General features: G+C 42.9%; 1 protein-coding gene across 2 annotated transcripts; it reads left to right on the forward strand.

Annotated features, from left to right (window-relative positions):
- Positions 1–1,179: 1,179 nt before the first annotated feature.
- auh (AU RNA binding protein/enoyl-CoA hydratase) lies at positions 1,180–24,005 on the forward strand. 2 transcript variants are annotated; one of them, XM_084442737.1, is made up of 10 exons: positions 1,180–1,426; positions 2,666–2,733; positions 2,838–2,925; positions 3,535–3,621; positions 4,255–4,347; positions 5,553–5,609; positions 21,396–21,583; positions 21,928–21,978; positions 22,929–22,976; positions 23,307–24,005. In XM_084442737.1, the coding sequence occupies exons 1-10, from the start codon at positions 1,198–1,200 to the stop codon at positions 23,382–23,384; spliced, it is 987 nt and encodes a 328-aa protein (XP_084298863.1). In that variant the 5' UTR covers positions 1,180–1,197; the 3' UTR covers positions 23,385–24,005. The 2 variants fall into 2 exon arrangements, with proteins under 2 accessions (XP_084298863.1, XP_084298864.1); XM_084442738.1 differs by lacking the exon at positions 3,535–3,621.
- The last annotated feature ends 486 nt before the right edge of the window (positions 24,006–24,491 follow it).

Here is a 24,491-nt window from a genome sequence, read left to right on the forward strand (position 1 = left end):
GTAAATGGTGAGTTTCTGTTTACAATAAATGTGTAAAGCACTGAACTGTGTTGTGTGTCTGTGTCTCTTCAACCTGAGCACTATGAATGAGTGGCAGTTTTGTAAAAAGAATGGTTGATAGAGGGATGGAAAAGGATAACTTTGTTGGGCTAAATAATTAAGAAATGAATCCATTTTAAGCATCAGCTCAATCTTGGGTACAAGGTCCAATCACACCTATGAGAGATACGCATTGATAAGTAGAGGTAAATATATTTGATTATTTAATTAGATATATTCCATCTCATAGGCAGATTATGAAATGATGGGCCCCTGGGCCCAGACACATAAAGGGTCCCCCACCCGTTCATTTATCGAATTTGTGAATTTGCCCAATGAGACGGCACCCAATTTGCAGATGATTTGAGAAAACTCACAATAAAAGCAGCTTTATTCAGCTCGGTTTTGACTGAGGGACATCAACTCTGTGGGGAGGACTTTTTGGATTTCTCCCCAAAAGAGTTGAAGGGCCCATATTGCATGGAGTACTCAGCCCCTCTAAAGTACTATAAACACTCACTTAAAAACTACAGGTATCATGATGGTTTCTTTCTTGTGACGTCAAGTGAATGTTTAGGCTATTGCTTCAGTTTTTCAGCAGGATTTTGAGGCTCTTATTGAATTAATGACTCCGCCTTTTGACTATGCAACAAGAAATGCAAAGGCCCCCCTGAGCTCTTGGGCCCCTGGGCCTGGTAAGCCCGTTCAGTAATGTCTTTGTTCCATCTATATAATGCACAACAATGCTAGTGAAGGCTTTGAATGTCATTCTTATGGAATTCAGAAAACCACTGTCCCACAAGGCATGTCACTAACGGTGACTGTGGAAATATCATATTTTTGGGGACACACTGTTTCTTCCTCCGTTTCCTTCTCACATCTATTAAAGAGCAAAACATCTCACTACTTTTCTATGTTCACTACTCAAAGATCCTGACAGCATTCGCCATAGAAGAGGGGTGCAGGCTGTTAGATGGCTGAACGCTGCTGCTGTGAGTATGGAGCATGGATGTATTAATAGAAATATAAATAATAATAATAATAGGTCTGGAGGCTCCGGGAGGGAATCCCATCTGCTGCGGCGGACTGGATCACATGACCAAAATACACGTCACATGGGTTCAAAGTTGAAAGTCAAAACCACTGCAGCTGGACAGCATGGCGGTCGTAGTAGGATGCAGAGTTCTGCTCAAAGCGTTTCGACCCCAGACGGGGAGCCTCCAGGGGGTTTCCAGGTTGCAGGAGCATTCAAAGTCTTTGCATCTTGCCCTTTCAAACAAAGTGCAGTATGTCCGTCCGGCAGGTCCTGGAGCAGGACGTCCTTTCAGCTCCGACGCCAAGGCAGGGGACGACCTGAGCGTTAGGTATCTGGACGGAGAAGACTCAGGTAGACAGTCGAATTGTATCTCGAAGTCTTGTGTTTATGGTTGACTTTGAAAATGTGCTGCCCCTTTAACAATGTACCCGAACACGCAGCCTCAACCAGGCGGTTAGCTTAGCATAGCTAGCAAAACAGGGCGTCACGGGTTACCACGGCTGCTAGCCAATCAGAATCAAGTATCCAAACATGTGATCTGTATGGGGTTTATGTAAAGTGATTAACTGTTACTCAGAAGCCAGACTTTGTATTTTTCTTCCACAAGTGCGCATGCCCAGTGCCACTACGCCCAACCATGTCATTGCCTACAGTCCACGTGATTGTCATTTCCTGGTGTCGCTTGCAGAATGTTTACATCCTGCACAATCAATCAATCAATCAATCAATCAATCAATCAATCAATCAATCAATCAATCAATCAATCAATCAAAGCTTTATTTGTATAGCGCATTTCATACCCAGAGGCAACACAATGCGCTTTACAGAGAACAAGGGAGGAGGGCATACGACCCACCCCTACATATTCCAGAGGGAAGCAAAAAAACAGTAATCACCCGGGGGCCAGATAAGTGAGCTGTAAAAATTCTTCCCTGACCCCTCTCAACAAGGCGATGGAGCAAGCTCCTGGAGTATGTTTGACCCATGTTGACACAAAGCATGATGAACAAGCAATGTCCACTCACCAGAGTAGAGATGTCAGTTTTGTAGTTGTGTTCCTGCTTCTGAGTTCTGACTGGACTGGAGAGGTGGAAGCAGATATTCCCACGAGCCTTGTGGGTACAGTGCCATAAGGTTATAGATTATGTTCAGTGTGTTCACTGATATAGTTGTGGTGCTGCACCATTATTCAATAGGGCGCATCAAAGGAGATCTTATTGATTGATGCAATAGATTCTCTACCACACCATATCACACCATATCACATTGTAGTACTATAACGTTCCATCCGGAAAGTAGTTATGTAGTCACATAATGTATAGAGGGTTTTCACGGCCAGACATGTTGGAGGTTGAAGCTTAGGTTTAGCAGGTGTAAGCTCAGGTTTAGGCTAACGACTAGATAGATGGGTAGATGGATAGGTCTATCTACCTGTCTATTGATCTATCTATCTAGCTTGCTATCTACATTCAGTAGCTTCAACCTCCAACATGGCCGACTGATGACGGGCTGTGAAAACCCTCTATAGTGCTGTATCATTTTGTGAGGTGTCTACTGATAAAATAAAATAATCTGTTTTGTGTGTTTCAGGAATTGTTGTTTTTGGGATCAACAGAGCAAAAGCCAAAAATGCCATAAGCAAAAACCTGGTCAATTTGGTAAGTATAGGCTATGCCCAATAAGGGACTAGATTGAACTTGAATGTGGCTAGATTGAACTGTATTGAACTTGAATGCTATGCATACCCACTTGGTCGTTTCAGATGTCCGAAGCTGTAGAGAAGGTGAAAAAGAATAACAAAGTGCGGACCGTCATCTTGTGCAGCATGGTGCCTGGGATATTCTGTGCTGGTAAAGTTGTCCTGGGTCTAATATTGTTTTATTAGATTATAAGATTTTTTTTCTTGGAATGTCCCAAGAAAATTTTTTCCCAAGAATTTTTTTTTTTTCTTGGAATGTCCCACATAGATTTAATATAGTTTTAAAAGGGTGCCAACAATTTTGTCCGGCTAATTTTTTTAGTTTTGTGTAAAATTGTCAATTTTTGCTTTTTTCTTCTGCTTTTTTCTGTTTTTCCAATGCACATAAAGGAAATAATCATGTGTATACCAAAAACATTTGTAATTGCAACAATTTCCGGGAGAAATGGTGTATTTTCTGGAAAAATTCCAGGGGTCCCAATACTTTCGTCCATGACTGTAAATCTTATGTTTCTTTTGTAATTTGCTATGTCATCTTCTCCGTGCCACATTGTGTTAATTTATGATTATGTATTGAGAGCTGGAATTTAGTAAATTCATATTATATTCTGTGTTGTATCTTCTTATTGTGATGATGGTCTGGGCACATTTAAACAATTGTGCTGTGAAACAAAGCATGTGTAATGGATCTTTTCATGCGCATTTCAGGACCATACATTTGCATTCTATGATGAATATCTTTTCTTTGTGCTCGGCGCAGGTGCAGACTTGAAAGAGAGGGCCAAAATGCAACAGAGTGAAGTGGGACCTTTTGTGTCCAAAGCCAGGGCACTGATCACGGAGCTTGGTGGGTGGAATGACGAGGGACTGAATTCTATTCATGTTGTTCTCTCTCAGAGCACAGTAAGCTGCGCATTCTGTCTGAAATAGTCTTATGCTCATAAATCACCACCAGAATCCTTTCTTAGTAATAAAGGTCATTGGTCTTGTTAGTGAGAGTACCCTTGTTCATCTCCATCCCAGGTGCTTTAATGAAGAACATAAAATGCAAATTGTGTTTTTCCCCCTATTATTTTCTTGAAAAGAGTTACTCTGCGTCACTGGCACATTGTCTACTCTACATTGAGATTGGCAACAGATAAATAGCAAATGATCTTTAGAACCCAATGTTTCTTTGGACTATTATTATCTTTACAGATTTCTCTTAGTGTTCTCCTTGTTAAAATCCCCCGTCTCTACAGCCATAGGGTAGCAGGTCGTCCAGTGATCGCTGGGTCGGCGATTCCATTCTTCCTGTCCGCCTGTCGAAGTGTCCCTGAGCAAGACACTCAACCCTAAATTGCTCCCAATGACCAGGCTGGCACCTTGCATGGCAACTGCCGCCATTTGTGTGTGAATGGGTGAAGGATAGGCCATTGTAAAGCACTTTGGATAAAAGCGCTATAGATTCATCCATTTACCATTTATCTACACTATGCAGGTAATCTGCCGATGCCTACGATTGCTGCCATCGACGGAGCGGCGTTGGGAGGGGGACTGGAGATGGCCCTTGCCTGTGACATCAGAATCGCATGTAAGACTGGTCTCTCTGATAAAACATGCCTGCAGATGCCAGTGTAGCTTACAGTATGTTGCACACACGGCTGTGATACTGTGATGGATATGTTTGCCACTGTTTCAAAGTAGAAGATGTGCTGATGCTTCATCTCGTACAAAAACATCTACTTGATAAGTTATACAGACATGTGCCTGTTATCTTTTTCAAATACCGTAGCAACGAATAACCATCACATGGACAGAGGGGTGTCCCCATGTGCCCTCATCTATTAATAGGGTAACAGATATTTAATATGATAAGCCCCATTCACAGTGTATCTCACAGGGCTTTCACATTACAGCTGTAGGAGTGGGTGATGGTATGAACATTGTTTTACCTACATATAGGTAAATATATACATATAGATATACACATACCTGCTGGTATGCGAGATGAATTCAACCTTAATATCATGCACACACAGATGGCAATGTATTTGTCAATTTTTAAGCTTTTAACAAAAACATTATTTTTTTTATTAAGAAATGAATCTCAATCATTTTTTTGGGTCAAATATGAAACATTGGCAGTATACAACCATGAACAAGGATGTGCTCAATAAATGCATTTGGAGGAAATTGACACTCAGATCTGTCATTATCACAAAACAGAAGTCTTCCGGTCTTGTTTTCTCAGCGTCCATCAATTTGTGCCAGAATTGTGCCAGAGAGTCTACATTCACTCAGCTTTCACACGTTTCTCTGTTTCTGATGACGTTATTGGTGTGAGTCAAAGGCAGAGCAAGCTATTTGAAGTGTGTGTCATTGATCCAGCTGCGTTTGGAGGTGGGGGACAGACGCTTACAGTGCAGTAGTTTCTCAGATGAACGTAATTTAATTGTTTTTGGCATAATGATACATAGTGTTCATTAGTGGTAGACAAACTTGAAATGAGCCCTGAAATAACTTGTGAAAACGTCATGGTTTTCATGTGCCACTGTATGCAATTAGACTTTTTTTTTTTGCCCTTTTTGCTTCTGAAAAGTACTTTGGAGCAGAAACACGTCGCAAGTAGTTTTCTCAATTTGATTGAGTCTTATTTACTTGCTTTAGTTCTTTCAGATTTTAGCCAGAGTACATTACAATACAGTGTGAGTGTGTAATAAAGTAGGGTAGGGTCAGGGTTAAATTGATGCGGAAAATGATCAAATATCTTGACACTGCTTCTTTCTGTTTTTCTAGCAAACTCAGCGAAAATGGGATTGGTTGAGACCAAACTTGCAATCATTCCAGGAGCAGGTAAGATGTCAGAGTTTAATTTCCTCAGAGTACCCCACTGAGTTCTGCTGTAAAACCATCCGTTTTACCAAAACTATTCAATAAAACCAAGCTAATGCAGTTATAAATTAATAGCTTCAGTTAGTGAAACAATCCTGCACTTTTCATGGTGCCATTTTTTCCTGTTTGCTGCTGGCATGTGTGTACGGACACGTGACTTTTCTTCCTAGAATCTAAATTCCCTGAGTTCTTTTTTTAGTATCCAGGGTTTACCAACCCTAACTGGTGACCAAATGTGAGGTTGTCTGGGTCACTTTGGAAAAGGTTGTGCACCACATCACAGAGTTCATTTTGGTTATTGCACTGCACTGTTTAATGTGGAGTCAAACACGCAGAGTCCCTATGACGTAGAGTCTGGACTTCCAACCGGTCTCAAAATATATTCCCAGTAGCACTTAATTATCCCCTATATTCCCATGCTGACATACCCCATACCCCTCTTTGTCCATCACCAATACAATCCATATATACTCCAGTGTCTTCGCTTGCCTTTGTTCAAACTGATCGTTCCGTCCTCGTTCATGCGACTCTAGAGGAGTCTTTACTTTGTCACTGAGCAGCACTGTTCATCTTCTCTCTCTCTTCTGATGAAAATGAACCTCATCTGAGTAGCTGTGTTAGGAAGGGCCCAGCAGGGAAGTGGGTCAATCGACGCCCGTCTGAGCTCGGCTGGTGTCGTCGTCCGTTGTACCCCCCCCACACACTCGGAGGAATTTTGAATAAAACAAGCTCACTGCCCTGATTACCCCATCCTAAGAATAGAGGTGCCTCGCCCGTTAGTTTTAGCAGCACAGGGCCCTGTGTGTCACAGTAGAACAGAAGAAAGGTGACAAACAGATCAGACAGGCGACCGGATGGAAGGAAGTGCTAGTTTTGTCAACAAGATCAGTGCGTATCATGGAGGTAGCTATGGCTACCTATGAGCTACAATAATGTATGGATAGTGGGGGCACAGCCTGTCAGTCATAGCTAATAGACTATACACACCACGCCCAGACAGTTTGGGTGAACTTTTATAGTGGGCTGTTAGGCTTAGAAAATTACATTTAACATTTTAAAATACATTTAAGTAGCTAAATATAATAAACAAAATTATGCACATTTGTTTTGTTGTTGCCTAATGTATCTCCACTAGAACAAACTCCTGGACCCCCTCCAGACCGGGTTCAAGGTTGGCCACTTGAATGAGACCACACTCCTTACAGTCACAGAGTAGCTCTGTGTTGGAACCACGAAGTCTGACTACGGGAGTTCCACAAGGGTCAGTCCTGGGTCCTCTCCTTCTCTCCCTCTACACTACATCTCTGGGTTTTGTCATTCGCTCACATGGCTTCTGTCATTGATATGCCGATGACACCCAGCTGATCCTGTCATTAACCCCCTCTGACACACAAGTGGAGGCATGCATAGCTGCGTGCTTGGCGTACATCTCGGAGTGGATGACGATACACCACCTCAAGCACATGCGTTACACGCTCTTGTAGATTCCTGCTCTACAACTTCAGGAGGATTTGCCCTTTCCTTACTGACGAAATGGCACAGATGCTCTTGTCGTCACCCGCCTGGACTACTGCAATTCCCTCCTTGCTGGGGCCCCAGCGTCAGTCATTAAACCTCTGGAACTTGTCCAGAAAGCTGCAGCTCGCCTGGTATTCAACCATCCCAAGTTCGCTCACACAACCTCCCTTCTCCATTCTCTACGGTCTACACTAGCTCCCTGTAGCAGCTTGCATCCAATTTAAAACTAGTGATCGACACGGTCAGGGCTCTTTTCTGTCCCACTGACGTCAGGATATCGCAGGAGTCACTTCCTATCTTTACCTTAAGCACCTTTTTATAATTTTTATTTTGCTACTCTTGCACTTTGTCTTCAGCACTAAATTATGCTTTTAGTCACTTAGAAAGGAGATGCACTTGTGAGTTTCGAAAGGAGATGCACTTGTGAGTTCTGGCGAGTAGTAGTACACTGACCTCCTACATTAAATGCAATTATTGTAAGTCGCTTTGGATAAAAGCGTCTGCTAAATGACTGTAATGTAATGACAGCTGGCAAGTGTCTGCTGTTTTCTGTGAGAGAGGCCACTCATATATTCACTTGTTTTACCAGGCTGCACCAGTCTTTCCCAAATGTAATACACAATGAAAGTGCACACAATCATGCAGAGCATTGACATTGATTACCTGACACGTCAATAATAAGTCCCCGGTGTTACTGTATGTAAATACTGTAGTGCTAGTTCTGCAGCATTTGCATCTCTTCATTTTGGAGACACCTTGAGCGTTCTGTTAGGGAAATGGAGTCGGAGATGTGGCAAATTAAATGTGGATCACTGACAGGTTCTTCTCCCATCTTATCTATTTAGGTTCCCTTTTAGCTAACTTATGTAACAAAAATATTCCATGTTTTTAATGTTAATAAGTTGCAGTGGCTCTTTTCGCTATTGAAAGATGTCTTCAAAAATAGCGAGTGTCTCCAGCTTTCTGTATATTTTGTGATGTATCCACTTTCGTTGCATGACCCATTTTCCACAGCCATGAAACCCTCGAGAACAATAGCTCTGAATACCTTTTGGGCTTAATGTTAGGCTAGCCGTATGATAGGCTGTATCTGGGGTGAGATGGAGCCTCTTCTCATTCCAGCTCCATCATTTGTATGAGCGGTTTTCAGCAGAGGGCACACAGAGCGAGAGACGGAGTGAAGTGGCTCTCCCCATTGCTTGCCTGTTGCCAGTCTCTCCCCTGGATGAAAATAGGTCACCAGAGCTCTGGCTCGGGTCCAAGCCTTTGGAGATTGATTCACTGCTGCCGCGCTCTCGCTGGCACTAGAGTGGTGGGAGACGTCGGCACAAGACATATTTCTGTTTGGCAGGCTGGCATGCTGCCTTGTGCCCTGGAACTAATTTGCTCACTGACCTGTTCTAAAACGCTGTCCGTTTGAATGGGTTACAGCTCGTTTCTGTTACACCCCGGGCCTGGTCTGCACAACTATGGCTGGCCACTAAACCTCACCCTCTGTCTGTCTGTTATACAATGTTGCATCTACAAGCTGATCCCAAGTCAGAGTACACTGTAAATGTAATTCCAAAAACAGCTAAATTAAGACAAGCCACACACAGAACGACGGAAAAAACACCTTCACGCAACTTTTTGCAGCCTGTAGAATTAGCCTAAAGCCTATATCACCAACAGGCGGACCGCGGTCCAGATCCGGACCCAGAAGCCGTCCAATCCAGACCTCGTATTATAACCCGATAAATCAATGAGAATTTCTCCCTTTTGACGGAGCATAGGCAACTAGTTTGAGCCTGCGCAGCCTTTGTAGTATTTTACGGCTTTTGTTTACGATCTCATTTGTTTACTATCTCACCAATAGCCAATCGAATCTGCGTGTTCATTGCCTGACGTCTTCAGTCTGACATTGCAAGACGGGGAGGTAGATTTGATTTTCCCTAATCAATCACTAGAGACCAACGTATCCGCCTGATGCATAGTCATGACAACCATAGACAATGTTGACAACACGGAACGTGGTGAAACAATGTAAATGTAGTAGGCTACTCATACTCTCAACTACTACCAATCGTCCTCCTCTCAAGTGATACTTTGTTGCTTTGTTACAACACTTGATAACGCAACAGTTTGGCAACGACGCTAGTCCAGCCCTTGGCGCTGATTGGTTAATCGTTAGAATCTGAGGCGCTCATTGAACTGATCAGTTTTTACTGAGAGAAACAGCTTTTTCATGTAGTAACACCAGACCAAGAATCAGTCAGCTTCGGTGGAGTTTGGCAGATTCTAATGTCTGACCCCAGGCTAGGTGTTTTGCTCTGTCACTAGAAAGCTGTTCCAGCCAGCTACATGTTGAATGCAAATATTGAATCAGCTGGTATTTGCACCCTTTGACAAGAATCATTAGACCTTTAGCTGTATGTCATGCACTGCTGTCCTGAAAATGTAACTTTATGATCCTTTCACAAGATGATTTATACTGTAGGTTGGGACCATGAATTGCCAATAATCTGACAATGCTCTGCCTCTGCAAAAGCATATTGTTCAAGGTACAAATTGAAGGTAATCTGCAATGTATGTCACTCATGTATGCCTTTTACAAAGTTGAAACTGTTTCCCACCCCCCTCCCCCCCACACAGTTTTTGGCAGTCAGGACACCCCAATGATTCAGCACTTGCGTTGAAGTCAAAGAGCTCTCGGTATGGAGATAGCGTATTAACCCCTTGACCTGGCCAATCGGGCAGTGGTGTGTCTTGGCAAGTTATGGATGTTGTGTGTGACGTGACGAGCAGATGGGGCGGCTGTAGCTGAGGAGGCAGAGCGGGTCGTCCAATGATCGTAGGGTGAGCGGTCCGAATCCCGGCTCCTCCTGACGACGATGTCGTAGTTGTGCTTACATAGAGCGTAGGCCTGTTGTGGTTTTTCACATGCCTCTGTAATATGATCTTTAGAAACGTCTTTAGAAACGAAATAGCTTCCCCACTTGCTCCAGCACGCATGCGTACAGCGCGCAATCATGAACCTCCGCTGCGTCCCTCCTGGCACTGTAAGCTGGATGATGTGAACGAGATGGAGTGAGGCCGACCACAGCACGAGGTCTGGTCCCAGGTCAGTTGACGCGATCCCAGCTGGGAAGCAGAGCCTCTGGGCATAATGGTGCGTTCGTTTATAACTGGGAGGTGGCAAATTGCGCCTTGCTAGTAGGAATGATTAAATAAAACGCCGCATGAACTCGCACTTCCTCGTCGCAAATTCGGATATGTTTCTCAGCCCCCAGTTGCCGGCTGACATCAATCCAAAATGGCTGCAAATATGATAAATGGTAAGTAAAAATATTATTGAAACAATTGTGTGAATTGAAAAGATAATGTTCAACTTTCTAATGCAGTAGTTACTAAAACCTATCGTTATTAGCCGTTCCGTGTTTTTTTCGTTTCTGCGCATCCATGTTTTTGCGACTTCGCTATAGCTCGAATGCACACAGGTCGGAGGTAGGTATTTTGCCACTTGCGACTTGCCACCTCCGACCACAAACGAACGCACCATAAGTCTGCCATGTCTTCCAGCATGTCTTCTGCCACGTCTCGCCCCACCGAGGCGCCCGGCGTCTGGTCTTGACGTGGCAGGTCCGACTTGACCCTCTCCCTCCCGGACAAATGCCGTTGCCGGCCAGCATGACGGGGGAGGAAGGGCGTTGGCTTGAGTGAGGCTGGTCTTGCAGCCCACCAGGATGTGTTTTAGTGTTCCAATGGATGAGGTCACGCTAAACTCATCCGTTCGTAGTACTGCACACGACTGTCTTGTAATTGGGTATCTTGAAGTCATGGTGGGTTTCACACAGGGTCACACGTTTGAGATGTTTCACAAGGAGGAGGAATCCCCGATGAGTCTGTCTTGTCTTGTCTCCACTACGTTGAACAATTTCCCCACGGGATTAATTTAAAAACCTGTCTGTCTGTCTGTGTCTATCTATGGGTCTATGGGTTAATAAAGTAGGCTCCCTATGTATCTATATCTATCTATCTATCTATCTATCTATCTATCTCTCTATCACTCTATCTCTATCACTCTATCACTCTATCACTCTATCACTCTATCACTCTATCACTCTATCTCTATCTCTATCTCTATCTCTATCTCTATCTCTCTATCTCTATCTCTATCTCTATCTCTATCTCTATCTCTATCTCTATCTCTATCTCTATCTCTATCTCTATCTCTCTCTCTCTCTCTCTCTCTCTCTCTCTCTCTCTCTCTCTCTCTCTCTCTCTCTCTCTCTCTCTCTCTCTCTCTCTCTCTATATCTCTCTCTCTCTCTCTCTCTATCTCTCTATCTCTCTATCTCTCCTCTCTCTCTCTCTATCTCTCTCTCTATCTCTCTATCTCTCTATCTCTCTCTCTCTCTATCTCTCTCTCTCTCTATCTCTCTATCTCTCTCTCTCGTTTAATATATTTGATGAATTATATGATGTCTTCATGAGAGTATGACATAGCATAACAGACGGTAGATCTGTGATCGTTGGAAGTCATGGCTAGAGCCTTCTGGGAAGACGTTATTCAGGAATGCAATGGAATGATGAGAGAAACCCGATGCAGTCCAATGGCCCTTCTTTCCAATGGTAGCAAATGTGCTTAAAACTATAAACTAGTATTAAACTTAAACTGGTATTAAATAAACTTCCTCAATATATATTGCGCCATGCATTGCACAATGTCAAGGCGTAGATGCTTACTTATTTGTTTTCAGTTCCGTGCTACTAACAGCTTATTATAGAAAGAAAACGAGGAGAGACTGGAAATTGCGGCGTCACAGAGAGAGGTGGCGTTCTAAGATCCACTCCGCAGAACATGCTCTCTGAGTTCCACTCCGCGGAACAGGCTCTCTAAGATCCACTCCGCAGAACATGTTCTCTGAGCTCCACTCCGCAGAACATGCTCTCTGAGTTCCACTCCGCAGAACATGTTCTCTAACTAAGCTCCACAGACCAGAACATGCTCTCTGAGCTCCACAGACCAGAACATGTTCTCTAAGATCCACAGACCAGAACATGTTCTCTGAGCTCCACAGACCAGAACATGTTCTCTAAGATCCACAGACCAGAACATGCTCTCTGAGTTCCACTCCGCAGAACATGCTCTCTGAGATCCACAGACCAGAACATGTTCTCTAAGCTCCACAGACCAGAACATGTTCTCTAAGCTCCACAGACCAGAACATGCTCTCTAAGCTCCACAGACCAGAACATGCTCTCTAAGCTCCACAGACCAGAACATGTTCTCTAAGCTCCACTCCGCAGAACATGCTCTCTGAGATCCACAGACCAGAACATGCTCTCTGAGCGCCACAGACCAGAACATGCTCTCTAAGATCCACAGACCAGAACATGCTCTCTAAGATCCACAGACCAGAACATGCTCTCTGAGCTCCACAGACCAGAACATGTTCTCTAAGATCCACAGACCAGAACATGCTCTCTGAGTTCCACAGACCAGAACATGTTCTCTAAGCTCCATAGACCAGAACATGCTCTCTGAACGCTCGATCCACTGCGTTTACTTTTACCTCACGCCAGCAGTGTGCTGCTCTAGAATTACGTTGCCATTGGCCAGCTTTGCCCAAAAAGTGCATTATTTTGGCTGCCCTACCTATGGTCATGACAGTTGAACACACACATGACCTAGCCATGCACTACTACTAGTCTAATCTATCCAAGATGATCAAACCACCCAATCAAGGGCCATATAATCAGTCCTGGGAAATACAACTCTAAATGTGCAGCTAACCTCTACACACTAACCTATGAGAATCCCGACATGCAGAGCAAGGAGCAGATAAGCAAGGAAGCGCCGCAAGATCAGGCCCCCTAGAACGGACTATACTTCTACAGTGTTGGACTCTGGTACACTTTTGTGAGGGACGGATGAACACACAAATGGACAGTGATCATTTTAAGAGCCTTCGCTACCCAGTTTACATGGGGTGGGGGACAATTACTGTAGATAGAACGTTAAAGCTGCAGTGTGCAGGATTATTGAAAGATTTTAAACATTTAAATATTGCTGTATTGCGATAAGTCACGAGGGACAAGAGAATAACATGTCTTTGTAGACTGCTGTGATGCTGTATGTTGTTTTTAAGATCTATTTACAAATTTCATGGCATAGGTGTTTCCCGATGTGACCTAAGGCTATTATAACGCTGTGACTCGGTAAATTCTGAAGAATACAGTCCTGATATTACAGGCAGATTCTTGGCAAGTTGGTCTTTAATGCGGAAACCCTTGAGAGGTTACGGGAACAGACGCGTCAGTCGCTTGGCATGGCTCCGTGGGGTTTTCCTAATTTCGCTCAACCTCGTGTGTGCAGTTTCCCCTTGAGACAGATTTAGCCTTAGGTGGACCAGTGGATACAATGCCAGATTGTGTCTCAATGAAAAATGCTTTATAAATTATAAATATAATGATTTGTTTTATGTACTATTATGTCTAGATGGCTGTCTTATGATGGAATTAATCAGTCTTCAGGTCATCTGTCATAATCTGGAGCGTTGCCCTACCTTGAATATCATACAAAACAATCATCATATATCACAATTCAAACCGTTGTTTCCTGTTAGATCTAGCAAAGCTGTTTCTAAGAATGAAGGATGTAATTCATGTAATAATTTGAAGTATTTGCCTTGATGCAAGTTATCCAGACAACACTCTTAGAAAACTTCTTGATGACCTTCCATTTGATTTCTGAGAGACTTTCTTTTGTTCTTAAAAACATTTCGTCTGTCCCAAGCTTCAGTAGTTCCTTAGAAGAACTGTGCAGCGACACATTCTTCACACGTTGTATTGTTAAGCCTACTGCACTGTTTCCATGAGTATCAGTGACCAACGCCGCAAACGTATGGTTTTGTGACGGGTCATGAAGTATTTCAACTCAATCCACGTGCTGGTGAGGTACTGTACAACATCTGCACATGACACCACTGATCCAGTGACCCAATTCCCCTTCTACCCATGTGAGGGCCTGGCCCAGATCTTTATAAAAAGAGCCACTTTGTTTTCTAAGTAGGCCTTTTTAGTATCACACGCCCTTTATTGACATCTAGGAACCCTCACTGCAATTGGGGAGAACAGATAGCGACTTGATATGTGTGCAACAAGTGCTGTATCAAGTAACTTTACGATGCTATGGCCTGAGATGGCTTCTGCACAATTGGATACGCATAGGAGATCAAAACGAGGAGACACTGAATCCATTTTCCAACATGTTGCACACAAGGGACTTGTTTAACGGACGTTAAATGTCAGACAAGACATGTTTTTGTTGTGGGTACTACTTGCAACCACAGTTTCCAATTTGCCCTGCGATCAAAACTGGGCAAATTGGTAGAAAATTGAATAGAGAAATTGGATCACTTCGAATGTTCTCAACGGCAGTGTGAGCAGAAATGGGGCAAGAGGAAAGAGGTCAAAATGTAAACAAATCCAGGTTGAATGGAGAGCCTGGAAATAGACCAGCACCGTGGAGCTCTGTTGCCTAGTGATGAGCAATGGTAATTCAAGCTTCAACCTTTGAAAAGTGGGACGAACTTGTGCAGCATATAGCATAAACAAGAAGTTGGACCTCATAGCCTGTAACTATATATATCCTTGTTTTCTTCTTTCAAAGAGCCAAACGTGTCGAAAGTACACATCGAACATCATTTGCGAGTTTAGTTTGAGTTCCACCTTCCGCATAGTTCCAGTGACATTCATTCTGTTCTGAATTATCTTTCTTTGGAATTGTAGTTATCTGCTAACTGTAATTTTCCTACCTCTTCTTTCTATGAATAACAAAAAGCAAAATATGACTAAGTATTTTCTATTATACAGAGATTAAATACTGTATTTCTAGTTATCGGATTCTTTACAATTCAATGTACATTATTTAATAGCTCAGTCACAAGCGCTATATAAGGGGACCATTGAAAGTGTGTGGTTCTGTGGTGTTCTGTCCTGGCCCCATGTGAGAAAGGTTAACATCCCTCTTCTGGAGCTGCTCCCAGACCTCTACCATCTGGGTTGGGTTTGTCATCTGAGCTCCATGTGAGCGCTCACCGGGGGCCCGTGGCGAGGCATGCTGCCGTGACATCACTGGCACACCTCGTTCTCGCCATTTATTCTGAGGAAATCAGATCCTCCCAGTGCTGGGAAAAAGCAGTACCGTGTGTCGGTTACCTCACTTTCAGCAATGCACAGTACTGTACACGCTCCCAGGGTGACGAAAAACATGCAGAAGGACAGATGACGAAGACGAACAGGAGCGCTTGGATCGGTCCCCGGGCGCGGCCCATCTGCCTACCGCTCCTGGCTGCCCATGGGAACGGACGACAGGATGAGTTAAAGGCAGAGACTCATTTAATTGGTGAACGCTCTTGTCATTCGTGTGTTTCAGCATTGCTGCTTCCCTACACCGTGTGCTGTTGTCCCTGCGTGACAAATAAAGATGTTTGGTTTGTTTGTGTTAACCAACACCCACCCACTCTCGCTCCTTAACCTCCTTCTAAAAGCACCATTTTTAGCAGGGTAAGCCAGAGTAGGTTTGATGAATGCAAAATTTGATCCAGATTAATTTCAGATACTCTATAGTAATTGGAATTTTGCTTTCGGGTTGGTTAGGCTGTGTTCTTCATGAAACACATTGAAATAACTTGGTACAGCAGTTTAATTTACTTTTTTTCTGATGTTGACTACAGTGTGTGGTCTGCTTTCAATATACAGCAATATTGAATGGGTAGTTAGCTGTTTTATTCATACTTTTATCATGACAGAACTGTTTCTTTTGATATTAAACCAACAACAATACATTTAACTGACCCACAGACAGTGTAGTTTTGTGAATGTTGCTGTGTACTAGGTACTAAAAGGTTGAGGGTAATCCCTGTGAGGGTAATGTACTTCCTGTGAGGGTAATGTACTTCCTGGGGCAGAATGTTGACTCTTGGCAGCTTCCTCGTTGTCAGAGGGTTTGGCTTCCCCTCGCCAGCCTTGTACTTCTCTGGAAAGCCAAAGCATTTCACCTCACCTTTTTATTTTTATTTTTATTGCTGTCCAGCTATACTGACTTTTAACACACACACACCATGCACTGAAGTACGTGCATACACACACACACACACACACACACACAAACAAACACACAAACATGCCCACACCTTTTTTGCTGTCCAGCTGTACTGACTTTTAACACACATACACACCATGCACGGAAGTACGTGCACACACACACACACACACACACACACACACACAAACAAACATGCCCACATCCCAATGAAGTGTATGGTATTAAAAAGATAACAATGCTAGCAGTGCTTACATTTCTTCATGCTTCCTTTAGGCATGTCAAGACATCATCTGTATCTTTTCTAAACAGGGATCACACAGTGGCTAAATATGCAGTGGGCATCAACTGTCACAAGATCCGTTGTGACATGACAATTTCTCAGAAGTTGTTGCAAAACTGGCATGATAAATGTGCAAGGTTATGAATTCGGTCCACGGAATTTACCAGAATTCTGTGGTCAGTGATAAGTGATGCAATTATTCAACGTGATATCTTTGCCCTGATCGGTTTCTTTTTCTCAACGTTTGTGTGTTGAGTAAGCCTTGTTTTGTTTTTTTTATAAAGTTGCTTAATATGAACTGAGAGCCAGTAGAGGGGACAAAACAATCTGTGTTCTGGCCTATTCATTGTTCTTCGGTTATATTTCGTTTCCCACTGTATACACAACAAAAACATGACGGTGTCAGTAGTGGTACCGTACTTCAGCCCAGACATTCCTTTAGCCGGCTGATGCGATAGAATGTTTCATAGCGGGACAGTAAGTGTGAAGGTGCTTCTAAAGAATGAGGGTGTAGAAGAGAGACAGAGAAAACGGCAAGCATCAACAAAGGATTGTTGGGAATTTCTTCATCTGGGCGCTGTGACGAAACCCATGCAGGCTGCTCCATGTGTAAACACTTTTCCATCCAAGCTCTTGAGCAAGAGTTGAGGTCAAAAGCTGTAAGCTGACCGGTTTCATGTGAACGAAAACAGAGGGCATTTCTGTTTATCATACTGTCTGGAACAGCCACATTCGCCCCAAGGGCTTATTGCAGATTTGATCTGCTTTGTAGCAATGTGAAACAAAATGGAGATGTTTTGCTACACCTACGTCTAGTGTTAGGAACATTACACCCTCTCAGGGTCATACAGGGCCACATCATCAGAGTCACGGCCCTATTAGCGTAACGCTCTACAAGGGCCGGACTTATCAACTTGGTATTTTATCCCTGCTGCATTAAAAAAGGATGCTATATACTGTAGAACCATTCATAAGAATAGAATAACTGAAAAAAAGTGCCATATATTTAGAACCCTTAGGTTCTAAATAGAACCAATAGGTTCCAGATAAAACAATTGGGTTTCACATAGAAGCCTTTGTTACAGGAAGCCAGGGCTGTTTCATGCAGGTAAATAAGTGACTTAATAAAGTCCCATGTCAACCAGGGATACGATCATTTTTATTTGCCGAGCGCCAGAAGTGTGACTTGATGAATGATGCCAAGTAACTGCCATGTCACAACTATCCCCGTTTTAAGAATGATACTGTTTACACAACTGTCACAAAAGTTCTGCGTTAGTAATTATGCAGATATACAGTATTTAATCTGACCTGCATTTACATTGACTAGGCTGGGTGTGCGTTATTCAATCAATTTTTAAAAAACAATAGTAAAAATCAGATATGAAGGATCTTTTGATTCTAAGTAGGGCTGTGACGATAGCCGCATTACCGCAATACCGCGGTCATGTGATGCCTACCGCAGGGTCGAGCTCGTTGCTGTCATCACTGCAATTCATTTATTTATTTTTAAACATTTTTGTTGGTGACAATTACAGGAGTGCATATGATGTGTGATATTAATTGTAAGCTTACTAACACAGTAACCATTGTTTAGGTATCATCATTGACTGTCTTGCAAGTTCAACAGTGCAAGAGCTTCTGGCATAATACAACTCTAGTCACTTCAGCGTCTTGCACAAGGGGGAGAACAGCCCATTATCACTGACTGGGCTTCTGGAACAACCAGACCTCTCAGGTCGTCACTCAGCTTTGTGTGCGAGTTGAAGGGACAGAAGAGGGAATCAAGAAGAACGAAATAATGAGCATACAGAGTAGACGCTAGCCGGTTGACATTATACAATTCAACAATGGCCACGGATGTGAATCTAGGTCCTATGCCTAATGTTATGTCACCTCTTTGGGCACATTTAGACTTTGAAACAGATGACAAGGGGCAGCCGTTGAATTTGGACGATGAAAAGATCCATGTCGTCACAGCCCTGGTTCTAAGCATTTGGCACTTTTAGGCTACATTTTTTCTAACTATCTCCTGAAAACTCAAACACTCCCTCTGACGGCCATGTTTTTACCATGTTTTTCTGCTCCACCCACAATTATTTGATCCATGCAAGGGCACTTCAACATGCCATGAAAATACCACGTCTGTTGTTGGCCTATTCACAGCACCTTTCCCGTCCTGAATTGCGCACATTCGACGTTGCCAATAGTTTTCCTCAAAATACGATTAACATTCTGTTTCTGACCTTGGGCGTCACGTCATCATTCTGCATGTCTGACACTGAATAAACTTGACTGACGCTGAATAAACTTGAGCATCCAGTTTTAGAGGTGACAATGTGGCCTTGATTTTTTACGCCTCACTGATGATAAACCAGTGAAACTGGATAATACAGTGTAAATGAACTAACTGACCCACTTTTCATTAGCGAGGAATTAGACTGACATCGGTAATTAAATAAAATTACTACTCAAACTTGTTTTAGTGTGCCACACGGCACTACACTTTTTTTGACAGAATTTTAATTTGCTGTTTTATGCAACTGGAGCATCAACATCATTGCTGACTCTGGTTTGACCATGACGATCCCATGTGAGGACTACCAAAGAGAAAAGCCCATTGCAGCTTTTTACTCCGATTTTGGATTGTTTATCCTTTATTTAGTGTGGTGCAAGTGTTACAGCATATTTGACACAGCCAGACATAACTAACGGGGGTTTGTTCATTGCGAGGCCGAGTAGAAAATGATGTTTTTCACCTCAAGGTCTGCTTTTATCTCCATTTCACCTCAGAGAATATTGTGACTCCGGTGTGTTTTCTTTCAAGAAATTCAAGCCAAGGTCAGACTTAACAGCTTCACTTGAAAAGTGGCTTGCTAGTTGTTTTCTGCCCTGTGGGATATTAGGTCTGGTTGAGATGTTCATCAAGATATTTAAAGGAGTAGTAAAGGGAAAATGCATGTTTAGCCCTGTTTTAAGGTTACTTATGATCATATACAATGGTTCAGATCAAAACGTTGACAAAACTAGCATTTTCGAGAAAGTTGATAATTGCTCTACCACCGTTTTGGTCATACAATGGATGTGGATGGGCATCTTGAAAAATCATTCAAAAACATGTTAAACTCTCTATTACAAAGACAAGAAACTCACCGAGGTGTTAGTTGGCGTTCTGACATATAATTCACCATAAAGTAAGATTCTAGTTCATCTGGAAAGGCTTTTTAAAATATTTAGCATAGAACTATTGAGTTGCAGCACATACGTGTGTAAACTTCTGCAAACTAGGTAGCCTAGCAACATAAACAATAACAATAGCTACCGTAAGTAGTTCCGCTTTCTGAATCCCCTCTGCGGATTGATCTACACATCTACAACGGGCGTGTCAATACAAGTCAATGGATTTCATAAAATGATCAATAAAACCCTACAGGATTCATACTTTGTGGCAAATTTGATGTCAAAACACCGACGGACACCAATTACCCCCTCGGTGAGCTTCTTGTCTTTGAAATCGAGAGTTTAACATGTTTTTGAATGATTTTTCAAGGTGCCCACCCACATCCATTGTATGACCAAAATGGTGATAGAGCAATTATCAACTTTATCGAAAATGCTAGCTTTGTCAACGTTTTGATCTGAACCATTGTATATGATCATAAGTAACCTTAAAACAGGGCTAAACATGCATTTTCCCTTTACTACTCCTTTAAGGGAAGGATTTTGTTCATGTTCTCAAACTACTGCTGTCTCAATGTGTGCAACACACATGCTTGCCTCTTGAGATAGATACAATCTATTTATAAGCTCTGCAGTCATCTTAGAGGCTACACCTCAACCTATTGGCCTTCTCTCTCTATACACTAGTGGCATTCAAACTTGAGCAGTGACCCACATAAATCTCTGCACTCTCCTGTCATCCACCAAGTAAACGAAGCTGATGTTTCTAGACGCAACACAATCTTCACAGTTCGTCACAACCCAAGAGGAATGTGTCTTGAGGAATGTGTTGAGACACTGCAACATACTGTTCTCCTAGCACTGCATAATGGTCTAGTTGGTAATGTAAACTTTGCCTTGATACACATTTCACCTTCAGGGTTTGAATCATACATCTCCCGTTCGTTTCTACTCGTCTAAATAAAGAAAAGATACAGGCTGCCATTGTCCTTTAGAAACAAAAATGTTCCTCCTAGGAATTGGATATTTGAACTGATGTCTTTAGACATCTCTGGATACCAATGTGAAAATGACTGCTGATTACTCTGCTTTTTAGAATAGAGCAACTGAGAAGCCTTGTTTTTTAGCTGCCTACCTGTAGTAGTACGATAATGTGCTTCCAGTTTCAGCTTTCAGTCAACCAACCTACTAGCCATCCTGATCATCAACCATCCTGACCTCGAGAGCATAGATTCTGTACCACAGCTATCTCAGCAATACATACAGATTAAAGGGTAAAGTCAAAGGTCAAAGATTAAAGGGTAAAGTCCCACTGATTGTCACATACCTGAGTGTGTGAAATCTGTTCTCTGCATTTGACCCATCATCCCCTGGGGGAGCGGTGAGCAGCAGCGGTGCCGCGCTCGGGAATCATTTGGTGAACTAACCCCCCAATTCCAACCCTTGATGCTGAGTGCCAAGCAGGGAGGCATTGGGTCCCATTTTTATAGTTTTTGGTATGACCCGGCCGGGGATTGAACCCAAAAACCAAAGTTAGGGTCTCGGTCTCTTGTAGTTTCTGTACTTTGAACACCATTCCCCGTCCCCCCTCCAGTTTCATTCCTTCTTAAAACGATAAGAAGTCAGACGCAAACAACGGAAGGACAAAGATGGGTAAAACAGTCTCCTCCTTCCTGCAGGCGGCACCCAGCGACTGCCGCGGGCCATCGGCGTGGCCCTGGCCAAGGAGCTGATCTTCGCTGCGCGGGTGGTGGACGGGGCGCAGGCGTGCTCGCTGGGCCTGGTCAGCCACGCCGTGGAGCAGAACAAGAGCGGGGACGCCGCGTACCTCCGGGCGCTGGAGCTGGCCCGCGAGTTCAACCCCCAGGTACGCTCGCACCACCATTCCTCAAACGTCCGTTTCCCTACTGCATTTTTCCCACCTCAACTTGACTCGACTCGCTTTTGTTTGTTTTTTTTCACTTCGTTTTCATACAGCAACAGAAAATATTTTCTTTTCATCATCCAGTCAGAAAATGTCCACTAGCCGCCATGCTAATTTTCCCTATGTTAAACTCCATTGACTTATGCTAAAAAAGTTAGCTATCTAAAAGTCTAACATTTTTGACTTTTTGGGTCTTTCAGGAGGGGCGGGCCGCCCCTACAAGGCAATGGTAGGGGAAACATTGCATCAAGTGTACTTTTATCAAACAGCTGTTGTTTTGTTTGCAGGGTCCCATTGCAATTAGGATGGCAAAGTTGGCTATCAACCAGGGGATAGAGGTAAGTTTAATACATTTACCATACTTTCTATCCCAGGTGCCCTACTGTATTATCTACCACTACCCTATTCAGCTACAGTGAAATACACATAATTCATACTTTAATAATTCCGCCTCAAGTTCACACACTGTACATCAATTGATACGTTTCTCATCTCTCTGCATGCATCCATTGATTGATGATGAGGGCAAAGGTTTGGGTGTTGGATTCTATAAAGGGAAATACCCTCTACTAGGTCCTATCATCAAGAAGAAATTAGTGGCGCAGTCTGCATGTCTTGTCCAGGCTCACATCACTAGTCAGGGTTTTTCTGGGTCACGCCCCTTCTGGGTCACGCCCCATGGCCATCTGAGAACCCTGATAGAATGTGCGGAGTGACATCACCAATAACCCAGAGGTCAAAGGTTGTGGACCGAAGCGACTTCAAGTCACGTTTATTGACAGGTGTTGAGTAGGTATTTTGTCACCCTGTATGTTCTATTAAGACAGTTTGCCTTCTAGGTTTCAAACTCTTCCTATTCTTAATTGCAACACATTTCATATGATTACCTCAAGCAAGACCAACTTAAAAAGGCTCGATGAATTACGCTGAAAGCTTAGTTTGATCACGACACCCTGCAGCACCTGACTCTTACAACTTAAAATTAAATTTGAAGACCTATTTCTTTCTTTTATTTGGTCCACTCTGAAACACCACTCAAGGACAAGGGTTTCAAATTGAGGTTATTTTCTCGAGGAGAGAACAGCAATGGGATATTTCTGGTTCAGATAAATGCCAAGGTAACCTATAAAAGTAGGTTCCACATCCCTCTGCTCCGAGCTGTCAGAGAAAAGAATGGCTGCCCCTGAATACAGTTGAACTATGAATGTGTTTTGTTTTTTTTGTTTTTTTTTACTGCTCATAGCTTATTCTGCTGCTCTTATTTCAACAAATCTGTTCTGATTTTCAGGTGGATCTAGCTACGGGATTAGCTATTGAAGAAGCCTGCTATGCCCAGGTCTGTGCATTATCTTTAATATTTGATCCGCTTGTAATTTTAGAATTCAAATTAGTTGTATTTTCCATACAGTAAATACAGTATTTTGTTGAAACATTTTATTTTTATTTTATTTACTTCCGCATACATGTATAGGTATGCATTTGAATGGCTTTCTTTATACAGTATAATACTGTGCATGTTGATGAAAGGGCTCTATTGAGAGTCTTCCATGGTATCTAGATAACCAAACAGAGTATATAGATACTAGATATAGATAATAGAGAACAACAACTATTCTAGATGACGGAAACATCCTGTCTTTCTCACACGTCTTTTGTTGTTTCCAAGGTGATACCGACGAAAGACAGGTTGGAGGGTCTCGCCGCCTTCAAGGAGAAACGCCCCCCCTGCTTCAAGGGAGAGTAATGGCAGCCAATCAGAAGCAATCTCAAGCCGCTGTCTTCCACTGCTTCGGTCAGATTCCCAGTAATGATGATACAGGTGCACCATCCGAGAGCTGGACAGTCCTACAGAGAGGTCGAAGGTTATTCGAAGGCATTTTAACTCAGATGTCAGGGAGAGAAATGGTTTATACCAGGCAAACAGAAGGGCTGTGTTTTGCATGATGTGCCCTTTTTTTTCCCGTTTCTTACTGTACTGTTATGAGTTGCCTTTCCTTGTCTGTAAGATGTATAGTTCGTCTGATGCGTGTTGAACTAATCAAGTGTTTCTGGGTAAACACTAACTAACTTAAATCCTCATGTAAACTAACTATGCTCATATTGAATGACTAGAAAGACATACAGTAGCCACGACTGACTTAGAGAAGATTACTTATTATATATATAAACTTTTTTTTTCTTTCTTGTGACGGTGGAATCTGTCATCAGTATATCTACTGTAATTCATATAACAATGGCATTTTGTGATCAGGCCCTAGTTTACATCAAATCACAATGATAGCAAGGGACTTCCAAGTTCACTGTGTTTTTTTTTTAATGTTCGAGGAAGGAGTTGCTAGTGTCAACAGAGAACCTTTGTAAAGCCGTCACAATAAAGGTACTGTCTCCAACTCGACTCCAGCCCATAAACTTGTCAGAAGTCTCTTCTCAGGCTAGTTACGCAACTTGGCGCAGATCTTTCTTGAGAACCTGTACCTCGGAGGCAGAGTGGTGACTTTTCAACAGGTGCGCTGTGAAACCTGTCCAAGTTACCTCATATTCTCCTCCTTTTAAGAATGGTTTTGGCTCAATATCGGCTTCCGCCACCGTTCCGTCCTTCAAACATGTCTTAAACCTCTTTGAAGGTCCTGTTTTATGGTTTGATTGAAGACCTTTGTCTGCTACCTGTAGGACGGGTTTGGGAAAGGGAGAAAGTAGATTATATTGCTCACTGAGAACGTGCTGTTGGTGTCTTTTCTCATTTGTCGTTGTGAAAGTGAATGAAGTGTTTGTCGAGGAGTCGGTGGTACGGTGCAGTAGTCTTGTGGACGAAATGAAATGACCATGTGCAAATACTCTCACATTAAAATGA

This window comes from Borostomias antarcticus (assembly GCF_949987555.1).
Source record: "Borostomias antarcticus genome assembly, chromosome: 8".
NCBI classification, from domain to species: Eukaryota; Metazoa; Chordata; class Actinopteri; order Stomiiformes; family Stomiidae; genus Borostomias; species Borostomias antarcticus.

What these genes read in the sequence shown, in the direction of transcription:
- auh (XM_084442737.1), top strand. Translation starts at nt 1,198, where the DNA reads ATGGCGGTCGTAGTAGGATGCAGAGTTCTGCTCAAAGCGTTTCGACCC. An exon ending in CTGTGACATCAGAATCGCAT is followed by an intron (nt 4,348 to 5,552) that starts GTAAGACTGGTC and finishes CTGTTTTTCTAG; the next exon opens with CAAACTCAGCGAAAATGGGA. An exon ending in CCCGCGAGTTCAACCCCCAG is followed by an intron (nt 21,584 to 21,927) that starts GTACGCTCGCAC and finishes TTTTGTTTGCAG; the next exon opens with GGTCCCATTGCAATTAGGAT.